At 54.6% G+C, this 20467-nt stretch overlaps 8 protein-coding genes across 8 annotated transcripts; 5 read left to right on the forward strand and 3 right to left on the reverse strand.

Moving 5' to 3' along the window:
- Positions 1-209: 209 nt before the first annotated feature.
- ACRALDRAFT_210875 (uncharacterized protein) lies at positions 210-1660 on the reverse strand (the record flags this gene model as incomplete). The annotated part of the gene is made up of 11 exons (XM_071023380.1): positions 210-231; positions 291-360; positions 404-690; positions 745-773; positions 819-844; positions 903-977; positions 1176-1182; positions 1226-1393; positions 1423-1477; positions 1543-1561; positions 1588-1660. The coding sequence occupies 11 exons, from the start codon at positions 1658-1660 to the stop codon at positions 210-212; spliced, it is 831 nt and encodes a 276-aa protein (XP_070875009.1).
- Positions 1661-2198: 538 nt separating this feature from the next.
- Positions 2199-5438, forward strand: ACRALDRAFT_1064036 (uncharacterized protein). Its single transcript, XM_071016902.1, has 2 exons — positions 2199-4941; positions 5002-5438. The coding sequence occupies exons 1-2, from the start codon at positions 2508-2510 to the stop codon at positions 5100-5102; spliced, it is 2535 nt and encodes an 844-aa protein (XP_070875010.1). The 5' UTR covers positions 2199-2507; the 3' UTR covers positions 5103-5438.
- Positions 5439-6232: 794 nt separating this feature from the next.
- ACRALDRAFT_1076624 (uncharacterized protein) lies at positions 6233-8037 on the reverse strand (the record flags this gene model as incomplete). Its single annotated transcript, XM_071018521.1, has 2 exons — positions 6467-8037; positions 6233-6261 (listed from the first exon to the last, which is right to left on the reverse strand). Exons 1-2 carry the CDS (start codon positions 7557-7559, stop codon positions 6233-6235), a joined length of 1122 nt encoding a protein of 373 aa, XP_070875011.1. The 5' UTR covers positions 7560-8037.
- A 519-nt stretch (positions 8038-8556) lies between these two features.
- Positions 8557-10073, forward strand: ACRALDRAFT_1050734 (uncharacterized protein; the record flags this gene model as incomplete). The annotated part of the gene is made up of 3 exons (XM_071015648.1): positions 8557-8780; positions 8836-8952; positions 9057-10073. The coding sequence occupies 3 exons, from the start codon at positions 8557-8559 to the stop codon at positions 10033-10035; spliced, it is 1320 nt and encodes a 439-aa protein (XP_070875012.1). The 3' UTR covers positions 10036-10073.
- A 426-nt stretch (positions 10074-10499) lies between these two features.
- ACRALDRAFT_2072567 (uncharacterized protein) lies at positions 10500-11532 on the reverse strand (the record flags this gene model as incomplete). The annotated part of the gene is made up of 3 exons (XM_071022198.1): positions 10500-10588; positions 10676-11164; positions 11229-11532. Coding segments are annotated over 3 exons (882 nt in total), but the record flags the coding sequence as incomplete, so codon positions are not given.
- Positions 11533-12816: 1284 nt separating this feature from the next.
- ACRALDRAFT_1050730 (uncharacterized protein) lies at positions 12817-14665 on the forward strand (the record flags this gene model as incomplete). Its single annotated transcript, XM_071015647.1, has 3 exons — positions 12817-12966; positions 13023-13155; positions 13222-14665. 3 exons carry the CDS (start codon positions 12817-12819, stop codon positions 14556-14558), a joined length of 1620 nt encoding a protein of 539 aa, XP_070875014.1. The 3' UTR covers positions 14559-14665.
- A 1175-nt stretch (positions 14666-15840) lies between these two features.
- Positions 15841-16836, forward strand: ACRALDRAFT_1050728 (uncharacterized protein; the record flags this gene model as incomplete). The annotated part of the gene is made up of 2 exons (XM_071015646.1): positions 15841-16078; positions 16157-16836. The coding sequence occupies 2 exons, from the start codon at positions 15841-15843 to the stop codon at positions 16834-16836; spliced, it is 918 nt and encodes a 305-aa protein (XP_070875015.1).
- A 656-nt stretch (positions 16837-17492) lies between these two features.
- Positions 17493-19815, forward strand: ACRALDRAFT_2105924 (uncharacterized protein; the record flags this gene model as incomplete). The annotated part of the gene is made up of 2 exons (XM_071023277.1): positions 17493-18527; positions 18610-19815. The coding sequence occupies 2 exons, from the start codon at positions 17493-17495 to the stop codon at positions 19813-19815; spliced, it is 2241 nt and encodes a 746-aa protein (XP_070875016.1).
- Positions 19816-20467: the final 652 nt, after the last annotated feature.

Raw genomic sequence — 20467 nt, forward strand, 5'->3', positions numbered from 1 at the left:
AGATCGGCTGCAGACGGAGCTCTGCATTGCCCGAATAGATTATCCGACGGAGCGCACTCGCGCGCGACAAACGGGCATAAAGTGAATTCCACCAGGCCTCCTCTCTCGTCTCGCGAGAGGTGCCAGCACTGAGCCAAGGGCGGGTCCATACCATGCCTTATGGACTTTAATATAGGTGCCGTACGTGCGGACTTTTGATACGTACCTACCTACATCGTGAAGGAGCTGCCCCTATCCCGCCGGGACAGAAATATGAAGGTGGAGGTATTCGGACTTCTTCGACGCAACACCGCGTGGCGTTCACTGGCCCCCGTGGGTTCGTCCTCTGCGTCTTGACTGAACCATGGTATGGCTGGGCGACTCGACGGTGATTCGTGGTGACCTGAATTTATCCACGACGTACGTGTAATTCGTAGATTCTCAACTCCCGTCAGGCCAGAACCTTGCAGGGGTGTTTGGGCGGTGCTTCCGCGGACCAGAAGCCGCTGGCGGCGAGATCGTTGCACCATGCGCAGATTTTCCCACGGTAAACTAGGTACAACGTATGTTGCTAAAAGAAGCGCTGATTCTCCCAGTTGCGCAAGGGAAGAAGTCGGCACTTCCAACCCCTTGTCTCCGAGGTTCGAGCCCTGGCCAAGGCTCGCCATGTGGACCTTCGGGGATCGAGATGTGACCCAGGGGTTCCTTGATCTACAAAGTACAACGTACAACGTACTGTACGTTGTACATAGTATACCCGTCCACAAGGAGGGACGAACCAAATCAAAAGCCTCCTCGTCGACGCGTACGAAGTATAACTACCCTGCTACCTCCCTGACAGGAAGCACGAGGGCGCTTCGTGCCACTCGAACCTGTCGTGGTGTCCGACTTGAATCGATTTAATGTAAAATAACGCTGTGTACGGTACCCAAAGGACAAGGACGATTCAAAAGTACGAATACATAAGGTACTAAGAGGCTGTGCCCAGCCCCTTTGCACTTTCATCCCACCAAGCACGGACCCAAAGAAGATCTATGCAGCGGCCTGTTAACAACAGACCGATCCGAGATTCGCGGTTAGGAGACTCAGGTGTCTCTTTTTTATTATTATTATCACTATTAGTATTATCTTCCTTATAGGGGAAAAAGAAGGAGCCGCCGTAGATTTAACACAGCCACAAGCGTATTCCTAGCAACTTTCTGGCTATGGCAATTGTACCACACTTAGATGGATGCTCTTTCTTCACCGCCGCCAGATCGTACCCGTATGGCGCATTGTGCATACCTACCATGTACTTAGAGAAAAGACAAATTCTTATGTAGGTACTTATTGGGACATTTGTAGGTCCCGGGGTATTTGTAGGGGTCCAATCCCTATCCATGAACCGGCTGAGACTCCTGACAGGGAGGCAAGGCTGACCAGATCCTATCCACAGGTTCTGACCTTCAGGTAAATCAACTCGGCGAGCACTAGCGGAATGGAAAGTAAAAAGGGGTTCCTACATCGTGATAGGTACGGATTACAGAAGGTTAGGTAGGTACGTATTCAGTTTATAAATGGCACTGGGTCAAGTGGTCGACGGCTCAATAGTAGTGCTCAGTCAATCACATGACGCAGCAGCTGGTGAAATACGTTTCAACCTTACTTCGTGAACTTCGTAGATACGAATACATAGGTACATACATGTGAGGTAAGTGCTGAGTACCTAGGTACTTAGATGGCGAGGTAGGTAACAGTATCACAACTGATTCGAAGCCAACAAGCCTTATCATGAGCGAAGCTTCAGAGACGGCCGTGAGAAAGGTCCTTCGGCCTCTTGTTACATTTCTACAACGCAAGATACACAAGAACGAAAGGATGAATCCCTCGTGCCTCGTCTCGTACTCCGTACGACGCCGCTGAACGGATAGAACACAACCGCTGAGTCTTCTCCGACCCCCACTCTACGACAACGTGTCCAACCCAATAGACACTGTTGTTTTCGCACGGAGGTGGTTGGTGGCGGCTGGTGATTGGCCCCGGCGCCCGGGTGAGGCGCGACGCCTCTCCACATTTGTGCTGCCCCGACAGCAATAGCGGCGCCAGCGATTGGTTCCCCCGTTTGGGGCTGGGGTTAGACGTTGAACTGCGTCGCTCACCGCCAGTTCCGCGGAGTCGTCCCTATCGCTTCACAGATCCCGCTTTCCTTCACTTTGGAGGGGGGGGGGGTTGTTTGTGGCCTTTGGCAAGGCCCCCCTCTTTCTCGTCCTCACCCCATAATCGTCGCCAGCCCTCTTTTGGCGTCTCGACTCCATCCACCTTCCCTTTTTCTTTTCCTTACCCTCGTCTCCCCTCGCCATCCTCGACATCTCTCTCCCTCTCCCTGTTCACTACGGAGAGAACCCCTCGAATATCTCCTTTGCTCCCCATCTAGACCCTAGTCAAAGAGCGGTGTCTGGCGGTGAGAGCCATATCACTGCTGCCAATTCCCACTTTCTGCCACCTGACCTTCGGAGCCTTTTCTTTCTTCCCTTCCTGCTTGGCTAGCCATGAACAACTTCACTTTTGACCCGAGTGGAGGAGACGCACTTTGGGATTTGACAGACAATCACCGGCAGCGATTCCATCAGTACGCCCACCAAATGTCCTCCACCACCCCGCAGCAGCAGCAGCAACAACAACAACAGCAACAACAGCAGATGACCTCTGTCTCCGGCCACAATAGCCCTCAAGCCTCTAACAACCCTCTGCCAGCACAACACCAACGCATCTGGCCCATTCCCCTTGACATGGCTTCGAACGGTCCCGTCCAGGCAACGACCTCGCCCGAGGCGGAACAACAGCTGCAAGCCCAGCTGCCGCAGCCACAACCGCAACGGCCGCAGAGCTCGAGTTCGCCAGCCCAAAGCACCTCGCCTCTCTTGCAGTCTTCCCCTTTCCAACAACCGGGCCATCTGCTCACCGACTACGCCCTTCAACAACACCTGCAGCAACACCAACAGGCACCGTCCGATTTCTCGCCTTTCGTTTCCGACCCGTACATGCCCGTGGCTTACGAGGGCTTCACACCCCACTTCGGCCCGATCAACCCCATGACATACCTGTCCGCCACATCCCAGCAAATGCCAGCCAACTTCCTTCCGTCGACGGCTTTCGATACCATGCCCGCAATGGACGACAGCATCCCGGCTATGAACTGGCCCGGTCTCCCCGTGGACCACTGGCAGGATATTCAAGCTGCTGTTCCTCCGATGCAACTCGAGACGCTGTCTCATACCGTCGGGAGCAACTCGCCAACCGGGACTCTCCTGGAAGTTCTGTCTCTCACCAGTTCTAGTGATGGCTGGATGATGGTGGGAGAACCTGGAAGCAGCCCCAACTTTGATCAATTTCAACCGGCACAGTCGAATGCGGCCATCTTCAACCCCGGCCAGACACTGCATTTGCGGACAAATTCCGATTCGTCTGACGGCGCCAACTCGTTTGAATTGGGAAGCTACGAGGAGATCGCGCCGTTCCCGATCTCCCCCTTCTCCCCCGACTCTGATTCGTATCCCGAACAGACATCACACCGCGGCTGCTACGGTGAACATCACACTAACCACGGCCACAATCATGACACAGTCAGCCCGACGGCTGCAGCTGCACCGGTGCCCATCCGGTCCACGTCTACCCGGTCCAGTCCGTCCAGCGGCTCCGGCGCTACATCGCCGTCTGTCAATGCCTCGAGACGCAACTCGGGCCAGAGGAAGAGCCCGATCAACAAGACAGCCAAGCCCGTCATCCGACGCTCGTCCAATGGCCGTAAGGACGGCACGGGCGAAAAGAAAGTCGGGCGCCGGCGTGGTCCTCTTCTTCCGGAGCAGCGCCGACAGGCAAGCGAAATACGAAAGCTGCGTGCCTGTCTACGCTGCAAGTTCCTGAAGAAGACTTGCGACAAGGGCGAGCCATGTGCTGGGTGCCAGCCGTCGCATGCTCGTCTGTGGCAGGTGCCCTGCACGCGGATTGACATCAAGGACATTGGCTATTTCATCTCGGGTTGGAAGGGCGATTTCGAACGTCACGCGAACCGCAATGTCTCGGTCTACAATGTCAAGGGGTTCTCCCCCAACGAGACGCTCGTGTGGATCACGCACGGTTACGGATTTCACCTCCCCGTTTACGTCCGGGAGGTGTATGTCAACGACGAGAGTGTCTTCAAGGTGGACTGGGTCGAGTCGCATCTTGCCGATCAGGACCCGATTGAGTTTGATGTGCGCACCGAGCGGCTGGATGTCGGTGCCAAGGGCATCCCTGTCGAGGCCCTCCATGCCTACCTGGATCAACACATCGATGGACCGTTTGAGGACTTTATCGAGGATTATTTCGAGGGCACTCCTTTCATCACCGAGATACTGAAGACGGCCCATCGGTTCTACGCCAAGGAGAAGACGCCGTCTATCCGAAAAGCCTTGAAGCTCGTCCTTGCGTACAACCTCACGACGCACGTCACCATGATCAAGCTGCCGGGCGACGAGACCAACGTCGATGGGCATATTGACGACGAGGATTCCAAGTTTTACGGCCAGGTCATCGCACCGGTCATGGTCAACTTCCAGATCAAGTGCGCGTTGGCCGACATGTGGCGCGAGCTGCAAAAGAACATTCTCGAGGAACTGTCTTCTCTCTATTCCAGCGTATACAGTGGCGAGCGTCTCAAGAACTGGCCGACCATCTTCATGCTAGCCTCGATCCTACTGGCCGTGTGGGAGATGATGCAGTTCGACTCCCACTACCGCATGCCCGACCCGGCGGCGGTCAATAAGTTTTGCAATGACATGGAAACTACGCCCGTGGGCGTCATCGTCGGCCTGTTCCATGCCATTTCGCAAAAGCTCCCCGCCTTTGTGGATTGGGACACGGCCAAGCATGGCCACATTCTGAACAACAACGTGGCTGTCTGTGAAGCCATGACTGAAGTCCGCGAGCACGTTCTCAAGCATGGTATGTGTTTTGTCCCGCGCTTTTCACTCCCATCAAGTTCCATTCTAACCATGCATGCAGAGGATTATCTTCGCAAGCGTCCCGACTGCACGTTTGACCGTGACGACTTTGATTCTCTATCAAACAAGTTCCTGTCAAAGTTGGTGATCCGTGCCAACTAGGCCTCGTACTCTTTTGCTACAATGCCTAGTCCGAGAGAGGACACGCCTTGGGCCTTGGTGTTATTCAACACTTGACCGAAACTCATTCACCTCGCGATGCACATACGGCGATACCGAATACCACGATCTAGCGTGCCGTCTCCGATGGCACGAAATATTACCATTTCCTTTGTTATGAAACCCCAGCCACGGCGTTGGCGACGCGACAGAATCCGCGATCAGGTGCTGCAATTTTTCTGCTTTATTCTACTCGGCTTCCCATCGACGCAGTTCACTCCTCCTTTCCGGCTGGTCGCCGTAATGGCGACGCTCGACAATTTTTTTTTTTTTTTTTTTGCTTTTGGTTTTTTTTAAACCGTTTCACGATTTCAATCTGTTGATGATTCATTTCAACGACATGTATGACCATGACAAGCATCAGAGATGATTATGCATTTACGGGGTTGACGTCGAATCAGCCGTCGTAACGAGTCTTGGCTGGCTTGCAGACACGAGTTTTGGAAGAAATGATATTGCCTAATGACAGCATTGGCACGAACAACAGAACGCATACAGGAACGATGATGATTCTCATGGCACGAGGGCGTTGGATGCTCTACGAGGTCTCGCATGGATAGAATTCCTGAGTCGGGAGGCTTTGATGGCCGGAAATGGCATCTCTTTAGCTGTATTTGATACACTAGTGTTTATATCCTAAAAGTCATTGCTACATATTGTTGACCCTTTTTTCATTTGATTGTTGTTTAGGCTTGGTCGTTGTCCTCAAGTTTGCATTCCGTTTGACAACATTTGGAGGACTGGACGGAAGCTATTCCATGGAATGGCATTGACACTCCAAACTGCTCTTGTTACAACCGGGCAATGCAGAACGGTCTCGTTGATACACATTGGCTTTGATGAGCAATCTGCACCATCCACTTCATGGGCAAATGATGTCCTTGACCGTAATACTCGTGTGGTTTTAGAGTGGGTAGGCCAAGGAAGGAATAGGGCGAAGGCGTAAGTGAGAACAACTCGTCCGTACCAGCCTCGAAGGAAGCGAAAAATGTGATGACGTCGTTCTCTGATTATAGAGTACGTTGTACGTATAGGATTACCTCGCGAGGCTTATTCACGTTCCGAGACCGCCTTTACCCGGGGGATAGGATTTCGAAAGGTACTACGAAGTTACGTATGTTTCGGTCTGCAATTCGGCTATAGTACTCTACTTCACCTTTCAATAAACAGAGTATATGAACTTATTCCGAGCGAGCAAACCCCTGGAAATACATGTATACTTCGTACTCTCCACAGCTCTTAAGGAATCCAATCCGTATACGGCCGATCTACTACCATCTCCTTCACAGTGGGCAAGGCGCCCTCACCCTCCCACTGGTCACCAAACTTCACACATCGCTTCATAAGCTCCCTCCATTTGAGCCCGGGAGAGATCTTTCCCGAGATGGTATTCGGAGTCAGCGAGTCGCTGTTCACGGGAACCAGCGCCGCCCGTCCCAAGACTGCCTCCAGGGCCTGCTGCGCAAAGCTCACGGCCTCCTTCGCGTCCGCCGGCACACCCGTCTCGTCCAGCTTGCAGATGCGCGTGTTGGGCAGCTGCTCCTTCATGTAGGCGATGATGTTCGGGTTCCGCGCACCGCCTCCGCACATGAAGATTTCGTCGATGGAATCAGGGTCAATGCCGTAGCTGGGGAGGTACGTGCGATATTGCCGGATGATATTCTCCGCCGTGATGCGCGTGATGGTGGCCACGGTGTCGTACTTGGAGAGGCTTGCCGCAAGGCACGCGTCGATGATCTCTTGGCATTCGTTGTCACCAAACACCTCGCGGCCCGTGGTCTTGGGCGGATGCGTGTTGATGTAGGGGTTGCTGTTCAAAAAGTCGTCGACGATTTTCTGGTGGACGACGCCCTGGCGGCCCCACTCCCCGTCCTTGTCGTATTCGAGCTCTCCGTTGGTAAAGTAGCGCATGGCCGCGTCGATGAACATGTTCCCCGGTCCGCAATCCCAGTCTACCATGGCATCGACGCCGCCCTTGCTGTCCGGCGGGATGTAGCAGAGGTTTGCGATGCCACCGATGTTCTGGCAGAGTCGCGTCTTGGTAGGGTTGCGCAAAAGCAGGCCGTCGATGAGAGCCACCAGGGGAGCACCCTGCCGACCGACCGACTGTTCTGCCTGTCGGAAGTCGGTCACAGTCGTGACTCCGGTCAGCGCACTCATGATGGTTCCCTCTCCGAGACAAAAGGCCGACCTCGTCTCGCCGTCCTTGGGCATGCTGAGGAGCCAGATGGTCTGGCCGTGCGAGCCTATGAGGTCGACGCTCGCTGGGTCGACATTGTGTTTGTTGCAGAATGTATCAAATGCTTCGCTGAACATCTGGCCGAGCTGGACGTTGAGCTGGGACATGTCGCTGGGGGTAGTGCTGGTTTCGCGGAGCATCTTGAGGATGTGGCGCTTCATCTTCTGAGGAACGGGGATTTCGTCGTACTATGAGATTGTCGTGTCAGCATGGGGCCCGCGCTGGAAAGGATCGTCTATCGATCGTCTATCGATGGTCCATCACTACATACCTTGAGGATATCCATATGAAGCGGCGATGTTGGTGTATCTTGCCTGTAGCGCACAAGGGCGCAGTCAATGCCGTCCATTGCCGTGCCACTGTTCATCCCCACCACGGTGATGTCGAGGGCGGCATCGTTTTTGGCGGACATGGTGCCATTCGTCTCGTTGACGCCGCTGGTACCGTTGGCGCAGGAGTTGCTGGGGGAGACCATCTCGGAAATGTACAAGACTGGAAGCGACAACGACGTCCTAGTTGGAGTTTGGGATGTGGTGGGATTTCCGTTACCATCGAGTAGCTAGACTGCTGGTGATTGTACCACACTGAGGACGATGGCCGTTTTCCTATTATATACTTTTTAACTAGGCTCTGTTCTTCGACCTCTACTATGCGTAGCCCCCCAGTCTGCCGTCTACAAAGACACCCCGTGATGGTCGCCCCGCCGGGGGGAACTCGATACGATTCTGTTCGGAAACTCGATACGATCCTGTTCTCGAGGCGAGTCCTCAGGACCATGGAGTCGGGCTAGCGCAATCCCCCCCCCCCCACCCACATTGCCGGGAAGACTGCATGCGGTCTTCGGAAGTGAACCCTGCATGAGTTCGCAGAAGGGTCGTGTCGAATTCCCCCATACGGCTAGCCTAGGCGAGCCAAGACGACCCCCCGTGAGTCGAGATCCTCAGTTCGTCAACTCGGAACGCTAGCTGGGAAACCACACGGAGAATATACAACGGCGACCACCATCCAGCGTCCGCCAAGTTGGGTATATATACATGGAATTTCACCACTGTTCGTAACCCCCGAGCATGATACTCTCTGCTGAGTCTCAACGCACGGCCCGTCTCGAAATCTCGTCTCATTCACGTCCGATCACGCGCGCATCGCCCTCATTATAATATGGTATCCGCCACTAGTCCGAGCCCGATCTGGACATCGGCCGAAGGGTCAATGGCCCAAGCAACGGCCAAGACGAGGTGGCCAGTCATTGTGCAAGGAATGATAGATGACGTTCAACAAACCATCGACGACGACTCGGACACAAGGAATGCGAAGGAAGGATTGGATATTATTCAAGAGCTACAGGCGCTCAAGGAGAACATCGAAGGGGATGCTGCGCTGCCGTACGTTCTACTACGCCGCCCCGAGCGCTTCAGGACTAACACGAGATGACAACAGTGCCCTACCCGAGGATGGGTCATCGGACATCATGGGGTATAATGCCCAACTCGCATCATTTGGCCCCATGTCGTGGCACAACTGTCCGTGGCTGTTTGCTGAATGCTACCTCTACAGGTAGGATAGCCAACCCCCAATCTTTCTCTATCTACCTCCCAACGTTACTACCTCGCAACATTGAAGTCTCAAGTCTCACTTGCATCTAACATGTTCGTTTTCAGGCGCGTCCATGCCATCATCTCCGGTGCACCATCCTGGCGTGGCTACGATATATTCGCTCGCGCGAAGCTCAGCTCACTCATCTCCTCCAAGACTGCCGTCCAGGAGCTGTCCGCTCGGTACATGTCTCTCTCCACCGTCGATGCCTTCAACAACAACGACAGGTCTGATTTCGCCTACACCATCTTTGTGGAAATGACACAGATTGCTCTGTGGGGAAACGCAACCGACCTTAGCCTCTTGACAGCAGCGAGCCCGGACCAGCTCGAGGCCATACAAGGGAGAAAGGCCATCGAGGAAGGCCAAGCCCGTATCGTCAGCAACGACATGGCCGATGCGTGGACGTACCTGTCCGCCCATGCCGGTGGTGCCGTGGACATCATCCTCGACAATGCGGGATTCGAGCTCTTCACGGACCTGCTTTATTCGCTGTACCTGATCGACTCGGGGCTGGCGGGGTCCGTACGGCTGCATGTCAAGTCCATGCCGTGGTTTGTATCCGACGTGAACCCGCACGACATTCCCATCCTCGTCTCCACGCTTTCGGACCCGAGGTTCTTCGATCTGAACGGCCGAGTTCCGGCGCTGGCGGCGAGAATCCAGAGGCTTCTCAACGAAGGCCGAATTGTCATGGAGGAACACCCATTCTGGACAACGGGGTATGATTTCCAGTGCATGCCCGCCGTCGCGCCGGATCTCCTCGGGCGCTTGTCAACGTCCACATTGGTTGTTTTCAAGGGAGACCTGAACTACCGCAAGCTCGTACGCGATGCCACCTGGCCTTATACCACGCCCTTTGCCGAGGCGCTTGGACCGTTGGCCGGGCCCAAGGGCTTCAAGATCCTCGCGCTGAGGACCAACAAGGCGGATGTATGCGTCGGTGTTGACGAGGAGACCGTTCGACGACTAAAGGTGCAGGAACCAGGGGATAACTGGGTGAAGAATGGCAAGTACGCGGTCATTAGTCTTTCGGTATGCTAGAAGAAATACAACATGGTCATGGCTGAGTTTAGCTCTACATAATCTACATATACATCAAAAATAAAAAAATATAAAAAATCATGAAGCGTCCCATTCGTCTTTGAGTAGTGCAGTGATCCAGGCAGTGGGCCACGAGTGGTCTCGCTCCAGCTCATGGAGCAGGCGAGTTAGGCCTTGTCTGTCCAGTGGATCGGTCAGGAGGGCGCCCCCTAGGAGTATTTGTTAAGAAGCCGTTGATGATGGATACGAAGCAATTGAAGGACAGATACATACATATAAACACGGTATGGCAGAGCGTGATGCGTGCCGGAACCGTCTGCGGGGCGCACCAGCAGGAGCCGCAGAGACGACGGGCGTGCCAAATGATATAGTCCTGTGAAGCAACCAACTGTCAATATACGGGGCAAGAAAGTCCGGGGGGCCAGTTTACAAAGTTCACTTACGTTTATGCTCTGCATGGTTCTCGACTGTACACTGCGGATCGCGAACCGCGGTTCGGGCTTGTATATGATGAGAAGAATGCAGGACAGTTGGTAGAAACCATAGGCGATGACTACAGAGCGAACAGCGTCAGTACCTAGCTCACTCACCGCGAGAGGGCCTTTGGCCAGAAGTAAAAAGGGGGCTGGGGGGGTCTCACCATGCCAATCTGCCGTGAACAGAATATCTGGAAACGGATTTTCATTCGCCTCGGACGCTGGTTCATCACTCTCCCATATCGGATCGAAACTCTTCGGCCTCTGCCTGGCCCATGCTTCCAGCCTATCCTTCAACTCCTTCCACTTCTCCATTCTACGTCCCTGCTCAGCACCATTCCCCGACGCGCCGCCGAAGCAAAACTGCACAATCAGGGAGCAGATCCAGGTCATGAGATTCGCCCATGCCGTCTCGGATTTCAGGTCCCCGACGGGATCATCGGACGAAGGCGCGATGGGTAAGATTTCGAGAGAAAAGTCCACGTCTGGAGGCTGCTGGTGGACACATGCGTTGTAGAGGCACTGACGCATGTATACCCAGAAGGCGGCCTCCCGGAGCGTTGGCGCCGAGAGGTCGAGTGTGGTGCCTTGGGAGGCCCGGAGGAGGGCGCTGCAGCCGGCAAGGTGCCGCTCTTGGTCGGTCCCGGATACAGCTGTTCGGCGCTTAGAATACGTCCGTGTCTTACCAAGGGGGAGGGGGGGAGCAAGAAAACTCACCAGTAAGCTGCTCAAAGACTCGTAGGATGACAATGGCGCACAGCAAGACGTCATCCTGCCACGCGCCGTCCGACCCGAGCATCACAATGATCATGCTAATGCATTTATCATGCGCTGTATTGGCCGCTTCAGTGTCCCCCAGATGACGAGCGGCCAGCGATATTACCGCTTCAAGCAAAAGGGGCGACGACGTCACCAAGGCGGGAACCTTGAGGGCGAACTGACGCGACGCATCAGTACAGTCCAGCCATCGCCCTAGATGGCACGCGTAGTGGTGTACGAAACGCGCCTCGTGGAATTCGAGGAGCCGGGGCGGCGGCGGCGCAGGGGGGCTACAACTGATGTTTGGTGCCAGAGTCCACCAGTCTGCACTGAACGGGGGAGACTCATGGTCCGAGTGGAGAAGTTGCGCGATGCTGATGGATGCGCCGGATGAGGCGAGCGGAGACATGTCCACAGCCCTCGACGTGGTCGGCACCGCCGCACTCAGTGCAGGCGAGATGGGTGAGACCACCGCCGTGTCGAGGGCGGGACTCGCAGCACTGCTGCTGCTGCTGCTGCTGCTGCTGCTGATGCAGCTGGGCTCTGCGGCGACCCCGGGGTAACTGCGGTTTCTTCGGACCGGCGAACGGTCGTTCCGTGCACTCGAGTTGCCGCTGCCGATCGCTTCGGGACAGGTGTCGCTCACGGGGGACGGAGACGTCGCCTGGCGCCGGCGTCGGCCAGGGACGACATAATTTCGAAATGTAGTCCCCGGGCCACTGGGCAGCCGACAGGTCCTCTTCGACTTTTCACAATTGCCGCATACTGGTCTCTTCTCGTCACCTGCAACGATGATTCAATCAATCGTCAGTGTGAGCGTGTCTTCTTCAGGGGTATACAACTCGCAGAGAGACTTACATTTGATTCTGCGTGATCTGCACGTCAGGCTGCAGTAGCGGTTAGCATTCCGGCTTCCTACGTGTAATTACCGACTGCGTGGATAGCGGTGGGGGTAAGACGGTACCATCCGTTCCGTGAGCGTAGGTTCCCCATGGGGCGGTTCAGTCGTTACGACGGGCATGCAATGGAACATGCAGGCAATGAATGGAGATGTTCGTAACGACAAGGACTCATCTCGTGGCCAACCTGGGGAATCCGGGGAAGAGGCTGCTTATGGAGCAGCATCGCCCCTGAACCCCTGAACCTCGGCGGGCAATTAGCCTATCCTGGCCACCCAGGGCGCCATAATGCCGGTGACGCTAGTTACACTAGTTGCGCTATTCGCACTATCCGCACTATTCGCCTCTTCGCCTTCACGCTTTGCCTCAAATGGAAACTCGTCTCGAGGGAAATAGCCCATGTGCTCTAGCGATAAACTAGCGATGTGAAATCCACACGCGGCCTGGACCAACTCGAAAGCAGTGACTTGCCCATAAAACCTCGCGGGCATCTCTATCTTGGCTGGGGAAGAAATGGTGAGAGATGGCTTGGTTATTAAAGCGACCGGTTGCCTTGCAATACTTCTCTCTCTACTTCTCCATCCTCAAAATCACGGTCATCTTTCTTTGATCCCTTCCACTCACTCGATCGTTTCAGTGTATTCAACATGGTTGTTGCCGGACGCCAGAAGTACTGGCAAAAGCTCCAGGGGCCAGCGCTTCTGAGGCTCATCGTTGCCGTGTCGGCCATGGCCATTGCATACGAAGGCATGAGCCAGGGTGTGATGGGGGCGGTCAACGTTTCTCCCGAGTACGGCGTACGTGAATACGCGGCATCTGACTTGCGCACGAGCGTTTGCTAACTCTTCAGCAGAGTCGAATGGGCTTCGCGGATGCCGAAGGGAACGTCATTAAACCCTCGTTGCAAGGCGGAATCGTTGCAGTCTACTACGCTGGTTCTCTCATTGGCGCCTTTTGGGCGGGTGCTTTCTCCGATCGATATGGCCGTGAGTTCCGCGTTCTGTTGTCCACCCCTTAACTTTTCATGCACAACGCTGACATTCGCGCCATAGGAATCAAGGGCATCTGGATGGCCATCTTCTGGTGCATGGTTGGAGTCATTCTGCAGACCGCGGCTGTAAACCTCGCCCACATGCTGGTGGCTCGCGTCTGCGCAGGCATCGGCGTGGCTTTCATCCTTGTCATTGCACCAGCCTGGACAGCCGAGCTCTCTCCCGCCGGCGATCGAGGAAAAATGATTGCCCTCACATTCCTTGCCAACTTCACCGGTATCAGTGTCTCGGCTTGGATCGGCTTCGGCACCTCCTTCACCGAGTACGCCGGCGGCCAGTTCCGGTGGCGATTTGTCTTCGCAATGCAAGCCCTCCCGCTTTTCTTCCTCCTCGCCGGATCTCTCTTGATACCCGAATCGCCGCGCTGGCTGATCAAGGAAGGAAGGCGTGAGGAGGCGTACGAAATCATTTGCAAAATCCGCGGCAACGACGATCCTGACCATCCCGACGTCAAACGCGAATACCAAGAGATCATCACCGTGGTGGACATGGAGACGAGTTCACAGAGCACAAACTACGTCAAGATGTTCCTCGGCATCGGTTCCGGCGACATTCACATTGGCCGCCGCATCCAACTCGCCTTCTGGCTCCAAGTCCTCATGCAGTACGGGACGGGAATCGCTGCCGTGGTCGTCTACACGGGCACCATCTTCCGCAACGCTGGTTTTAGCGACCAAAAGTCCAGCTGGCTCTCCGCCCTCAACATGATGGTCGGCATTCTCGGCACGGCTATCGCGGCATTCACCCTTGACCGCGTCGGCAGACGCTACACCCTGTACTGGGGCGCTGTCGTTCTTAGCATCATCTTGTTCCTTATCGGAGGTCTCAATAGAGGAGCCATTGACCACCCTGATCGCAAGGACCAGTTCAGCGCCGCCGCTATCGCCATGGTCTTCGCGTACGTTCTCATCTTCAGCTCAACCTGGCTCATGATTCCCTTCATCTACCCGACAGAGATCTTCCCCACCTGGCTGCGCGCCAAGGGCAACGCCTTTGGTGTGGCTGGCTGGGCTGTCGGCTTCGGCGGTGGTTCGCTCCTCGTGCCCATCATGTTCGACGGCATTGGTGAGAAGACATTCTATGTCTTTGGTGCCGCCATGTTGGCGTACATTCCCATTATCTACTGCTTCTTCCCCGAGACTGCTGGACGGACACTAGAGGCCATGGATTTCCTGTTTGCGAGTAAGAGTCCCTTCACATGGGATGAGGAGAAGGAGTTTAAGAGGAGAATGGAGGAGCTGGAGTCTGTGGTACAGGAGAATGTGAACAAGGGAGTCAAGTCGGGGTCGGGGCCTCAGGAAGAAAAGGAAGTGTCCAACATGAGTGAGTCTGTGTAAGGACTCACCATAGCCCACCCCAAGATATGAGTACCGGTATTTATAGAGTACCGGTATTTGTACGCCCCCTGTTCACTACAAGTTACTACTGTTCTACCTCTGTGTTCATTGACCCTAAGGTATTGAGAACACATAATATCCTTATCTATTATAATAATATCCGTGTCACACATTATATAATCCTAATAATTCTAGTCACGTGACCATATCATATATCACGTAATACTCCTAGTCACGTGACCATATCATATATCACGTAATACTCCTAGTCACGTGACTACATCACACATCACGTAATCCTAACTACTCGAATATATACAGAGACCAGTCGGATAGCCCGCTGAACCCGCAGGCTATGCTCAGGCTGAACCGCGGCCAGAACTCAGGGGTGGCTGGTACTTTTGTGGGGCATTGGGGTCCAAACACTGTCACATGAACGCATGCATCACTTGAGGAATGGGCGGGATGCCTTGAAACCAACAAGGTAACAGAAGCGGCACAAGGAGAACATAACTTAGTACAACGTATATACGAGGTTGGTACGTTGTAGGTACGGCATGGATAAGATGTTATATGCTCAGGGAAGCACTTTGGAGACATATTCGTACATGTAATACATAATACCACGCCTGTGTCGACCGAAAGCAGTTGTAAACCATGTACGTACCGTAGTTGGCGGGCATTAGATGTGCTCACCTACTACTTGCAGTCACTCACTATTTCTTGAGTTTTGTACGGTACGTACGAATATTCATTAGTAAGGAAACCTATTCCTTACCTACAACGTATCTACCTACTCTGTACGAATAGGTGCATTGCCAGGCTCCAGCCTTCCTGCGGGAGATGGCCGATTAGACGAATCGGACATGGAAGTACAGAATTACGAGTGCAGAGATGACAGAGGTCAAAGGTACATGAGTTTGGGCTGGTATTTAGTGGGTAAAGGATGTACTGGATACTTCGTTCTCCACCCATTCTGGAGCCTTCGGGTGGATTCGGTACGTCACTGGCAGTTGGGATGTTGGCTTGGTAATAATACCCCACCCCCGGTCAGTCACTCTCCTGCGTCACTGCCTCCTTGCTTATCCTGCTTCCACGCCACCCTCCTATTCGTATATAATCACCTCCCTCCCAACACTCGACCATCTCAACTTCTTTCTCCGATCATACAACTCCCCTTCAACCGTTTCGGTACCTACTCTAACCACACTGGGTACACATTTCAAACGCAACCCCCTACTACAAACCAAACGTACCTCAGCAACTGCGAAACGTCGTCGTCATGCAGATCTTCGTTAAGACTCTCACCGGAAAGACCATCACCCTTGAGGTCGAGTCTTCCGACACCATCGACAACGTCAAGTCCAAGATCCAGGACAAGGAGGGTATTCCTCCTGATCAACAGCGTTTGATCTTTGCTGGAAAGCAGCTCGAGGACGGCCGTACCCTGTCCGACTATAATATCCAAAAGGAGTCTACCCTTCACCTTGTTCTCCGTCTCCGTGGCGGCATGCAGATCTGTAAGTTTTTTTCTTTTTTCTTTTTATGCCATCACCATGCTCCTGACTGGCGGCATTCCACTAACTAGTCATGTACAGTCGTCAAAACACTGACCGGCAAGACGATCACCCTCGAGGTTGAGTCGTCCGATACCATCGACAATGTCAAGTCCAAGATCCAGGACAAGGAGGGTATTCCTCCTGATCAGCAGCGTTTGATCTTTGCTGGCAAGCAGCTCGAGGACGGTCGTACTCTCTCCGACTACAATATCCAAAAGGAGTCCACCCTCCATCTTGTTCTCCGTCTCCGTGGTGGTATGCAGATTTTCGTCAAGACTCTTACCGGCAAGACCATCACACTCGAGGTTGAGTCATCCGACACAATCGACAACGTCAAGTCGAAGATTCAGGACAAGGAGGGTATCCCGCCTGACCAACAACGCCTCATCTTTGCCGGCAAGCAGCTTGAGGATGGTCGCACCCTATCCGACTACAACATTCAAAAGGAATCCACTCTGCATCTCGTCCTGCGGTTGCGTGGTGGTATGCAAATCTTTGTGAAGACCCTGACCGGCAAGACCATCACATTGGAGGTCGAATCCTCGGATACCATCGACAACGTCAAGTCGAAGATTCAGGACAAGGAGGGCATCCCGCCTGACCAACAGCGTCTTATTTTCGCTGGTAAGCAGCTGGAGGATGGTCGCACCCTGAGCGATTATAATATCCAGAAGGAGTCGACTCTCCACCTGGTTCTCCGGCTGCGTGGAGGCCAGTAAGCTGGCGTGGCTCGTTTGGGCGGACTAGTGGCACTCGTGCATGTCACGGTGGCGACAGTTCTTCGGCGTTTGGGAATCACTACAACTGGGTCACAGGGAATTAGCATGATTTTAGGAATTCGTGATGGATTTTACTTATGACACTGGGAAGGCTTATACTCTTGAGAGTACAGGAATACAAACTGGTATTTCAGCCTAAACTCGCTATTGCCTTCTTACAGCTGTCCGTGACTTGTCAAACGTGGATGAATGTATTAGTACATATTACGTGAGAACGTTGTTGTATGGGCCGTGTTGAACAGTAACCCCACTTCGCCGCCCGGTGGGTATTTTCAAAGTGTCCGAAGATGGGACCTTTTTTCACCTTTACTTCCTAAAGTTGAAGAAACCTTGTGCCTCCGTATATTTATTTACGTCTGGTCCTCTCCGGAATGTGCAGTCTGTGCTACAAATGGAAAGGCCCTCCGATCGAAGTTGTTCTGCCACCGTAACACAAAAAATCGAAAGAAAGGCCCGCAGACGACACATCACGCACCACGTCCTTTTCGACACCCGCCGACGACGCCATCGTCACATGCTTCGCGTTTACTCGCTCTAGGCGAGCCATACCGAAGCTCTCGCCAAGCGACACGTCTTCCCCCTGACGGCAGTGGAGAATGCCTACGTACTTTTATCATATCAAGTTCGAACTCTATCCGACAGCCAACCCGGTAACCCGCAGCGAGCGGAGCGCTTTGGACGGTCAAGGTGGAACAGCATCAGCAGCGACAAACGAAATCTGGCTGCCCGCGCCCGGTACCGACATCTTCGACGCTCTTCCCTGCCATCCCCGCCGACGGGACGCCAAGAACAAGGGCTCCATCCCTTCTTCTCCTGGGCCACGCCCTCACACTCAGCCGCCGCAATCGCCTCAATCGAAACACGTTGCTCACCGTCACATCGAGGCATCACCAGGTCCTCCTAGAGGAAGCGGATCTTTGCCTGTCAGCGTCATAGACTGCGGTCCTTCGCGCGCACAGGTTGAGGAGGATAGCGGGAAGAACATTGAGCTTCTCAGCAGACGCCAGTGGAAGGCGAGGACCAAGAGTCTGCCCCCACCGCCTGCGTCCGCCGCCATCAAGCCTCAGACTGCTGTCAGGGACTGGCGATTTGGATGGGTTCGAGTGGCAAGCCTGGATTCAGGTGGTGAGAACCCGGTTGCATCAACAATCATGACCCGAGAGGAGGGGGAGCTCGGCGGCAGCCGCAATAGCAATAGCAATGACAATAGCAGCGGCACCGCACCTGCTGCCACGGGCATCGGTCCCATGTTCAGCGGTGTGGGCACGTCCACCAAGGCCAAGTGCCTCCCGCTCGACTTTAAGAACACCGACATGGGTTGGGGCATCGTGCATTTCTACCGCGAGGGTGAGGACAGTCCCGACTTGCGAAAGCCTGCCACGGTGCAGCAGGAGGACAACCAGGACGAGGACGAGTGCACCACGTTGTGCATTCCTGCGGTGCCCAGCTACTGGACGCCCGGTGACTTTCTGGGCTTTATCGGCGACAAGTGGAAGGACGGGATCAGTCACTACAGGATCGTCATGACCGAGCAGTTGAGTCGCTACCTAGTTCTTATGAAGTTCCGGGACAGCAAGCGAGCGCGGTTATGGCAGAAGGAGTTTAACGGCAAGGTGTTCAACAACACGGGCGTAAGTCTTGAGGACTCAAGTTACCCTCTGTCCCTATCTGCGTAGTATAACAACGTTACGCTGACTCTGGCCCACGCTACAGCCTCAGATCTTCCAAGTCGTCTTCGTCAAGTCCATCACCTTTGAGACACCGACGACGCCCTCCCACTCGGACGGGAAATCCATGACACCGTCGAGTCCCAGGACCGTGTCGCATTCCCTGAAACCCTTTCCGCCGCCGACGCCGAACCTCATCGAACTCCCCACGTGCGCGGTGTGTCTGGAGAGAATGGACGACACGACGGGACTGATGACCATTCCCTGCCAACACATCTTCCACTGCGCCTGCCTGGAGAACTGGAAAAGCCCCGGTTGTCCCGTCTGCCGGCACACCAGTGACAATCTGGATGTAGACTCGTCCAACCCGTACACGCAGCCCTTTGGGTCACCGGTTTCGAACCTCTGCAGCGTCTGCGACAGCACCGACGACCTCTGGATCTGTCTCATCTGCGGCAGGGTCGGGTGCGGACGGTACAAGGGCGGGCATGCAAAGGACCACTGGAAGGAGACGGCACACAGCTTCGCGTTGGAGCTCGAGACGCAGCACGTCTGGGACTACGCGGGCGATACGTGGGTGCACCGCCTGATCCGCGAGAAGGGCGACGGCAAGCTTGTCGAGCTTCCGGGGACGACCGGCGGCGGGACCCAAGACGGGCCGCACCAGCGGGACGACGTGGTTCCGCGCGCCAAGCTGGAGAACATGGGGCAGGAATACGCGCATCTCTTGAGTTCGCAGCTGGAGTCGCAGCGCGTGTACTTTGAGGAGATGATGAGCAAGCTGGCCGACAAGGCGGCCAAGGCGACATTGACGGCCGAGACGGCGCTGAAACAGTCAGACTCCCTGCGGGCGGAGAATGCCATGTTCCGGGCGGACCTGGAGAGGCTGCAGAAGGAGGTGATCCCGCAGCTGGAGCGGGACGGCGAGCGGGACCGGAAGAAGGCGGAGAAGGCGCAGGAGCTGGCCAGGAGCATGGGCAGGGCGCTGCAGGAAGAGAAGGAGGTGTCCAAGGGCCTCATGAAGCGGGTGGAGCACAACGCGGCGGAGCTGGGGGCGCTCCGGGCCAAGGAGCGGGAACAGCAGGCCAAGGTTGCCGAGCTGGAGGACATGAACCGCGACTTGAGTATGTTCATTTCGGGCCAGGAGAAGCTCAAGCAGCTCGAGATGGAAGGGCAGGTCGAAGCGGGAGAGCTCGCCGAGGGGAGTGCGAGCGTTCCCGAAAGGAAGGGGAAGCGAAAGGGGAAGAAATGAACGAGGGAAAGGGACTGAAATAGGGAGCTGTCCGACGTAGGCGTCGTTGAATTTGTAGCGAGGCGAGGAAGCGCACATGTGCTTGAAGAGATATCATATCGACCTTGCATATTCGATTTCGCCAGGTCGTCCACAATCTCTAGCCGTTCGCTCTATATACGTCGGGATCTGATCTCATAGATTCCCCCTGGTCTCTGCCACCTCGTGAAGTTAAAAAAACAGCAGATCCAACCAAGACAACCAAATGTGGTGTAGACACAAAACTTCCGTAGATATCATACAATCGTAAATGATTGAAACGCCCGTAAACGTCCGTCGATATTCGTGCGCCCTGGCTCGTGAACCTTTGAAACCCAGAAAATGCAAAAGAGAAGAAAAGAAAAAAAAAGACACAAAGAAACAAAAATCAGTTACACCCTCCCTTCTTTTTTGTGCGGAAAAGCAATTGCAACAAAGCCTCCTCATTAGAATGGCATCTCGCTTCCCGACAGCCAGTGGACTGACTGCCGTCCTCCAACACCGATGGATGGCTTTCCCACAAATTCGACAAAGAGGCCGTGGTCGCCGTCTGTGGAAGAGCCAAATGCCCACCGGGCGAGAAATCAAGGCTATACAATCTCACTGCTGTCTTCGCTAGAGGAGGCGCTTGTGA

This window comes from Sodiomyces alcalophilus (genome assembly GCF_042370955.1).
Source record: "Sodiomyces alcalophilus JCM 7366 unplaced genomic scaffold ACRALscaffold_4, whole genome shotgun sequence".
Classification (NCBI taxonomy): Eukaryota; Fungi; Ascomycota; class Sordariomycetes; order Glomerellales; family Plectosphaerellaceae; genus Sodiomyces; species Sodiomyces alcalophilus.